The sequence below is a fragment of the Polistes canadensis genome, unplaced genomic scaffold (genome assembly GCF_001313835.1).
Source record: "Polistes canadensis isolate GaletaPanama2010 unplaced genomic scaffold, ASM131383v1 scaffold_115, whole genome shotgun sequence".
Lineage (NCBI taxonomy): Eukaryota > Metazoa > Arthropoda > Insecta > Hymenoptera > Vespidae > Polistes > Polistes canadensis.
This window is the reverse complement of record NW_014569662.1, coordinates 1-9,406: the sequence shown is the minus strand read 5'-3', so window position 1 is coordinate 9,406 and position 9,406 is coordinate 1. Positions and strand designations below refer to the sequence as shown.

Here is a 9,406-nt window from a genome sequence, read left to right as displayed (position 1 = left end):
CTCTCTCTCTCTCCCCCTCTCTCTCTCTGTTTCTCTTTCTCTTTCTTTCTTTCTTTCTTTCCACGAGTCTTAATTACACTAAATCGGATGAAGTTTCGCGTAATCCGTGCTCGGGATCAGCCTTGGGGAAATTATCGATGTGATTTTATAGCAGTAGTTTGCGTCGCGTGCACGCGCCTTACCGCGCTTTCCAATCGGCTTTGTTAATGATTTACAAGGCGTCCTGTTATATCTATACAACATCAACGTTACACACACACACACACACACACACGCATATATCTATATATATATAGAAAGAGTGCGTCTTAATTACGTACGTAAGTAAGTACTTACTTACATATAATAACGTGTTGTATCTTTCTTTGTAGATGTTTCGTACAGGAGCAACAGTTAGCTTGGTCTAACTTTTCATCGATTTGATAGTTGATAGTAAGATTCTTGATGTTAATGCATCATTTAACACCCGTCCTCCCATATACATAAATTATTATCATGCTCGAACACTAATCGTAAATCATGGATAATTTGATCCTACCTTCGACTTATACACATATATATATGCGTATGTATACTTGTCTTCCCAATTGAATCATCATCTGACAAACTTTCTCTTTATACATATATTTTTGTTATTTCTATTTAAAATGATATTATATATATATATATATATATATATATTWTTTWYTTWYTYWTTYWRTTWYATTYTTTTAYTGYASWMARKMRAWWWWRMTSGRYKCSTAMKMRYWRMAYASGMRKSRCMRMKGMCSWAMRRRTWTRSMSCRRRAMWWKYWKMACGWWYKCRRKWAWWWWTCRWWRGYSKRAYWKYTKTWTWTYGWTSWWTYSAWYRAKMKAWRAKATYRMTWSWWTAMRTTYMWARAWSYMWKWTMYTTCATWMAWAMTMYWTTYWYTTWWWYRKAWMAAMWARRKRMWKYAWAAWRWTAWWACAWAYAMRWKMASAWATCRARWWKKWRWRWRARMKRSAKAKRWWMRAKWYATWKMWWWKWSRMWARWAAWWAKRWASGMAKSRRRKATRWKYMAYRYKMRWWTWTRWRWMYMWRTMTTWTAYYWYTRWWYRTYYSWTWKWAYRKTKAWAWWMRMAARAAARAAWWWYWWWWMWWWYMYKWWTTTKTYMAWWKTMKWMKKGWSMARMKSAYKYTRMRMYRCGWTKKWTRATMWCKTKRWYYWTTKYAMTYKRSTKCMWTYWRYRKYWMTWRMWWWAAWWAMMRKAYKKWRWATWTMWWMWWRMRAYWKWKAAWTTMTAYMRYKMWAWTWKAYWRATKRTWWAYRAMRWWTAWRYKYARATWTMCKTMTMKAWRKWYATAYWYRWAAAWRRMTRWWYKAMMSRCYWYTMCWCWYWMWSKMWWWRMTWRTACTACGGCGCCATCAAATTCTATATACAGTAGACACTAAAGAGTGTTACGTAAGTTGAGACTCACCTGCATCAGTGGCACAATCTGAACGCATTCGATGCATCGAGTAATTTTGACCATCGTTTCTTCCGCTTTCTTTTTCACCGATTCCTCATTCTCGTCCTCCTCTTGTTGTTTATTTTCTTGATTTCGGATACTTTTACTAACCATCTCGGACATCCCTTTATTTTCTTCTTTCCTAACCTGTATTGTAAAAGATTCTTTCTCTCCTTCCTCTTTCTTCTTTTTTTGCTGATCGTTGAGATTTTTACACGAACCCGATGACAACGATGGTTTCTCGTTTGTCAAGTTTATTTTTGTCATATTTGTTTTTTCGTTTTCTTTTTCTTTTTCTTTTTACCAATAATATAACACTAACACTAATTGATATGATTGTTGTCTATACACCGACTTTAATATAACCGAAATAAATAAAACGATAAAATATATAAGATAAGGATTAAGATAATACGCAAATAAGGGCGTACACGCGAAAAGTTCGAGGTTATGTACGTAATCGATCTCTCGACTAATTCGCCGCAGCGTGTGTCTTCTCTGCACTCCCTAACGAGATTCACTATGATACCGTTCAACGATTGGTTCACGTGTTATATACTTCCCCGACACCAAAATTGGAGCGAGAGAACAAAAGAATTTGTCGATTTAATGCCAGTTCTTCCTTCCTTCCTTTTTCTCGTTCTTTCTCACACTCACTTAACCAGTTTATTTGAAGTATATCTATTTAATCAATTTATATATCTTTCTATCAATCTCTTCCTACACACAATTTCGAATTTATAAATAATAAAAACAAATAACAAGTCTCTCTCTCTCTTTAAATGGGATGCGTGTAAACGTTTTTGAAAAGAGACACACACACACACAAAATAAGAATACCAAATAAGGTTAGATTAACCTCCCCGTTTTAATAATAATTATCGTGATGATAATTTAAACGAAATAATATCACCGTTTAACGTAATAATATTGAAATAATACGAATAATAATGGTTTCAATGATAATGCGTAAAGATTGCGGAAAAAGTAAGAATTAAATGCGGAACGTGAACGACAGGAAGTTTGGAACTGAGATTCTCGAGTCGGTCCATTCGACGCGCATCCGTCGCCCCACCCGAGTCGAGCATCGCCCTTGCCTTGCCCTGCCTTGCCCTGCCCTCCCTTCTCTTCCCTCCCCTTGCCTTGCCTTGCCTTGCCTTACCCCACTGACTAACAGTCTACGCCACCAGACCCGAAACGACCGAACTCCCAGGAACAAAGATAACGCGAAAGAACGAACGAAATTCAAAACAGTGCATTTATCCGATTTCTTTTTATTTTTTTATTTTTTTATTTTTACCGACCGTTTATCGGTAATTATTTATCACGTTTCTTGTCGACACATATGTAATCTAAACGTTCTCTTTCATCTACCACTTCTGCTTTTTTCTTTTTCTTTCGGCATTGATTTTTTATTTGGTTTTTTTAAATACATCGTTTGTCAATTTAAATCCTTCTCTAATGAAATATATATATTTTTTATTGGTGCGATAAGTATATGCAATAATCTTTCTTACGGATTATTTTCTAATTAATCTAATCGTTGATTTTTTTTCTTTTTTTTTCACGAGTAAATTTAAATAATAAGTAAATATATGTGTATGCATATATATATATATATATATATACATGTACGTATGTATATATGACATTTATTAAATTGAATGATATAAGAATGAAGTGGATTAATTTTAGACTCTGTTTGTTAGTCTATTTATCTCGAGTGAACGTGATTGTTTTTGCTCAAGGTCGATTGAAGGTTAACACGTTTCTGCTGTCAAATCTCCTCGACTCCGCAAGTTTACGACATTATAGTCATAAAAATTCTATATATGCATATATGTGTATATATATATATATATGAATACTTTTACTATCTTCCTTTTTCTTTTATTTTTATTTTATTATTTTCCTTTAGGTAGCCATTATATCCTGGTTCGTGGTTTCGCAAAATGTGGTTTCTATTTCCTCGCCATGGTATTTTATAAAGATAGTCAAATGATAAACATGTGAAATAATAAAAAAATCTTACACGAAACAATAAAATAAAATAAAATAATAGAAAGAATAGAAAATTATAGTCTTATTTTAGATCACAAAGTGAACAAAATAATTGTCGACCGAGGAGCAGTATAAAATGGGGAGAAAATGAAAAAGGTGAAAGAAAAAAATAGAAAGAGACAAATAATATTTACGTAAATCGAGCTATAATCGACGAATATGTACAGGTGTTGCATTATCAATTTTCGATTGATTTATCGTAAGACTTGTCGACACACGCGCGATTATTATCATCATTATTGTATATTTCTCTCTCTCTCTCTCTCTCACTGTATACATTGAAAACAAGAAGAATGGCATATATAGATAGAAAGAGAGATTGTGTATCTACCTTGTGAAAGTAACGAGGATAAAATCGCGTAGAAAGGGAAATAGAGCGAGATAGATAAATAAATTTCTGTTTTCTGACATATAACTTGAAAAAAAATAAAGAAAGAAAAGAAAAAAGATAGATATATATATATAATTAAAACATTATATTTCTAACGTTTAACAATATTTTTAAATAGAAATGTTATATTCGATACTTATTTTTACTCATAAATGTTGAATGAAAATATATGAGTAAAAATAACATTATGTTTTAAAGAAAAAGAGATTGTGTTTCGATTGATCAGGGAAAATGTAACGTCGGATAGTAATTATCATATCGTTTCTAAATCCAGTTTATTCAACATGGAATGAGCACGAAGGGGCTGCAAGGAACTTTAACGTTTTTTTATCTACATATTTATATATATATATACAAAGTACATAGAAATGTGAGCGTAAGTTGCGTACGTTCTCCGGCTCGACGAAATTGTCGCTCATGCCTTCTGTGCGTGTCTCTACGTGTCGCCTGGCAGGGCCACGTTCAAATGCTACTGTACATATTTATACATATATATATATATATAAATCTACCCGTCTATCTATAATCTACTTTTATCTACACTTCGGTATGTACCTATGTATATAAGTATATAGGTAGCTCGTGCCAGTAACGCTGGCAAGTATTAGATGATGCCAACATGGTCAAGATTGAAAACAGTGGCTTATATATTTACCTTGAAATCTATTTAATATTCATTTTATTTGGACACTTTGTAGAGAAGTTTTTAAATGAAATAAAAAAAGAGAGCTTTATCAAAGTTTCATGTGTCATTATAAAATACGTAGTCATATTATAATATGCAAATGAACAACAGTAGAATGCGATCAATGTAAATCTACCCTACTCTTGTGGATGACGATTATTATAATATGATTGATCTGATAGATATCTTAATTACAATTTATTTCCTTATTCCTTTTTCTTCGATTATATTTATTTTTAACTATTAGAACGTGTATTGTACAAAAAATTGTCCTAACTATGATTTTCAAGTAGTTTTCGCAATCTTGTAAAATAGAGTAAACTTTCTCGAAGTAAAACTCGAACTAATCAAGATACCACAAAACGTTTTTCTTAGGACCTTAGACGAGTCCAAGTCTTTCCTCTCTTTATATACATATATACATATATGTTCACATATACATACAAATATCTATGTGTTTGTTTCTCTACAGGTATTCTTGAACCTTCTTGTTAACTCTAACATAAGCTCTTCGTCTAAGAAGGAAATCCTCGTGGTTTGTTCTAACGATGGTAACGAGTCAACGACGTTTACCGGAAAATACCTAAGCTCTTAATTGCCAATCGCTAATCGCGATAATCATGGGCTACAATTTAAGAGGAGACAAAGAAGTCGTTTGTTCCAAAGTTATATAAATTCCTATTGAGAGTCTGCCGTTCGTGGTTAGCTCTCTCTCTCTCTCTCTCTCTCCCTCTCTCTCTTTCTTTCTCTTTCTAATCCCCTGCCTTCGTAATATCCACGCGCTATTACGTTCTCGACTAACTCGAGAAAAGAAGAATGAAAAGAACGGGAAAAAAAAAGTTATGTATCCTACGCAGACATTGATGGTGAAGGTAGAGTATAATGGATATTTAAAAAATAAAATAATACAACAACAAAAAATCACACAAACAAAAGATTTTTATTTAAATTCGTAAAATATCACGATGACACGTATTTTGTAATGAATTGTATTGCGTAATAAATTAAGACGTAACACACGAAGATAAAAGAAAAGAAAAATCTATAAACAGATATTTAACACCAATTGTAAATTACCATTTAATTTGTTAATCTTACGCTTGGAATAATATAAAAATACAAAATCAAATTTCAAGAAAGTTCTTTGTGTCGACTAAAGAGAACACTTGTTCGCGTCGAACATCTGTCGAAATGATACGAAATGAAATGAAAAGAAAAGAAAAGAAAAGAAAATGAAAAAGAATGTAGATATAATTGAGAGAAGGGATAACTTGAAAGCGTATGCGTATTATAAATCAATTAATACACGTCGTTGCACTCGTAGACTCATACAATTGATTCTTTTTTCAAACGCGAGTTAAACACTTGCGTGACATTGACACGTGGAAAAAGAAAATGAAGAAGAAGAAGAAGAAGAAGAAGTAGAAAACAAAAAACTTCTAAATCAAAGATCGATCAAGAATGTTTATAACAGAACAAATGCGATATCTCATATGAATTAATTGATTAATACGTATTATTATTATTATTATCATTATTATTAGAATTATTTGTACTATTTCTTTGATTCCTTTCTCTTTTCTTTGTCTGCATCAAAGATATCAGGTTTGTTCATACGATTTCTTCTCCCTCACTCTCTTCCTCTTTCTTTTTTTCTTTCTTTGTTTGAAAAAGATCCATCCAAGAGATTCGCGAAATCGGTTGCGCGATGGTTCCAGATCGGTGAATCCCTTTCGAATCGTCTACCCACTAACAGGAATCTTTTAAATAAAACGAAGAACACGGTAGGAACCGAAGCATTTATAGGATGAACCATCCGTTCCAGGTGACCGAGCTATTTCGTGCTGACGAAAATCTTAACGAACATATAAGCATACATGGGTTTCTACGTGGGTTTGCATCTGTACCATATGTTGTCGTTAACTGGTCTGTAAAAGAATAAGAAAGAGAGAGAGAGAGAGAGAGAGAGAGAGAGAGGACAGTTGCTCTATTCCCGCAAAAATCAACGAAATAAAAAGGCAACAGGTCGACCTTCGATATAGTCCATGTCTCTCAGTAACGATCACCTCTCTCTCTCTCTCTCTCTCTCTCTGTCTATCTATCTCTATGTCTTTCTTTAGCTTTTACTCAGTCTTATGTGCCAGCCATTCTCCGTCTCTCTTCAATGTACCTACTGCATCACACCGTAGGCGCTGCGTTGCTAACTTTCACGTATCATAATACGCGGTGAAAGAATGTGGTTTCCCTTTCAAATTACAAAATACGTTACGAACAAGCGTTCGCGTTTCGCGAACTTCCTTCAATTTCGAATATTCTCTATTTTTTCCCTCCTACTATCTTTCTCTTCTATTTACTTTTTATCAACGATTGACAAATAAACAAGATCTCAACCGATTTCTGAACGAAATTTAGAAGATAACGAAAAAACAAAAGAGAAAAAAGGAAGAATAAAGATTCTTTTGATTGAAACTGTGTGTGCACGTGCAGGCGTATGTGTGCGTGTGTGAAATATGTTTCAAAATGCAATAAAAAATCGATCAATCGATCGTGTTCCGAATGTGGCGGCTGAGGGAGAGAAGCCTTGATTAAAATATTATATTACGACGGTCGTTACGATCGGACGCATCGTTTTACCGCGACGAAAGATACGGACTTGACCCGATTTATTTCATATATTACTATACTATTATAGTACTACTGTATTACTCTATGTAGATATACACCTTCTAATTATGAATATATCGTTTGGTCGTTGGGGTTACCCTTTCTACCCTTTTTTGTCACCCAACGTTCTGAATCTGTCGTTAACTTCACCGTCGCCACCGACGCCGACCGGGCTCGGTATCGTCTTTCTTCGTCTCATTAAATTAGACGCGAAAGGATTTATGTGGGTTTGGTTGGTACAAAACTAGGCCAGGGATATATACCTCTAATGCTCACTAGGAGTTAACCTACCAATAACGATTTACACGCAAGCTTACTACTTTTAATACTTACAAAACAAAATCTTTCTTTCTGTCTTTTTTTTCTTTTTTTTTTTTTTGTATTCAATTTATTTTTTATACCTCTATATACGAATAATTATATTCCACGTGTTTATAATTTGGAAATATTTGAAGTCTTTTGTTTATTCTTAAAAGACAAACAGATTAACGAGCGATTTTGACTAGATAATTAAACATCGATAATAATTCATTTTCTGTTTATTGTATTAAAAATTTCGAAATCTTTTAAGTGATCTTACTATCGAAAATCTAAGTATCGATTGTTATCTTATATTGTTATATTATATGAGATAAATAAAAAGAATGTCACGTACTTCGATACGAACGGAAAGGGTGCTAAACTAGGATAAAAAAAAAAAAAAAGATCGAAAGATAGAAAGATAGATAAAACTACTATGATACGATCGAATTGTCACGGGACCGGTCTTTCAGCACGTAACAAGTCGATGCCAAGACAGTGTAAATAAGTAAGTAAATATATAAGTATAACACAAATACAAAAAATCGATGTCGTGAAATTCATTAAAAGGCATATGTATAAGTATTTGCAAATCTTTTAGAAGTAATGTCGCACGTTCAGATTAGACCTTTTCTTTCCAATTTACTCCAGCCGTCTTTCTTAAATCTTACCAGATTAAACGATGATCTTTCAATAATTAAGACATTTTTTTACTGCATCGAAGCAACGCCATTTGTCTGGCAAATAAAATTCTTCGAAAACGTGTGGAAATGGTGTATCCCAACCGGTGACCCTCATAATTGGAGATTCCAAATTTAAAAAGCATTCCTCCTAAAAAATATACAAAATATTATAATATTTCATTAAATATATTACATTGTGTTATCACATACAATTTAATTTTTATTTGTTTTTTTTTATATTTTTTTCCTTATAAAGTAATAGTAATATTAATATAAATTAAGATAAAGGTATTTTTTATGACTAATTGTAAGCTGATTACGTAATACAATTTAAAAAAAAAAAAAAAATTCCCCAAGAAAAGAATAATTATTTTTTCCTTTGTGTGTAATAGTGTTTAATATATTCATTTATATATATATATATATATACGTATATCTACATATATACTTTATATACCATCTATATAATAGCGCGGTATAATTTCAAAGTCGTAAGAAGAAATTCAACGTCTGGTAATTAATTTTATTACCGCTAATTGCACTCAATTGCAATGATCAAAGATATTAACAATCGTAGCGTAGCGTGCGTTGCACCCGAAGAAAATGGAAAAAAAAAGGAAAGAAAAAAAATTCTTTCTTGCGAATATAACCGTACAAAGAGACGTTCAGTGATATAATACATATATACATATATGAGTATTACATATATCTCCTGCCTATCTAATTATTATTCTATAATCTATAAATTGTATCTCTCTCTCTCTCTCTCCTTCTCGATATCTGATCGTATATGTAATAACATTTTACAGCACCTAGTTGATACGATAAAGAGAATGGATTATTTATGAAGTAACATGCATTTTTAAATGTAATCTATCGATCTTATATCTTATTGAAATCAACAAAAAAAAAAAATCACGCCAATGATTTTTACCTGAATACGTGCTGCTATTTCTGCTCCAAATCCGTTGGTCCTTGGTGCTTCGTGTGCTACGATTACGCGTCCAGTTTTTTTTACTGACTGCAATAAAAAAATATAACTAAATAAATAAATAAATAATATATATATATATATATATATATATAATATCATTTTAAATAGAAATAACAAAAATATATGTATAAAGAGAAAGTTTGTCAGATGATGATTCAA

General features: G+C 31.7%; 1 protein-coding gene across 1 annotated transcript; it reads right to left on the bottom strand.

The window, feature by feature from the left end:
• Positions 1-7,671: 7,671 nt before the first annotated feature.
• LOC106787785 (2-oxoisovalerate dehydrogenase subunit beta, mitochondrial-like) lies at positions 7,672-9,293 on the bottom strand (the record flags this gene model as incomplete). The annotated part of the gene is made up of 2 exons (XM_014750443.1): positions 7,672-8,401; positions 9,188-9,293. Coding segments are annotated over 2 exons (247 nt in total), but the record flags the coding sequence as incomplete, so codon positions are not given.
• Positions 9,294-9,406: the final 113 nt, after the last annotated feature.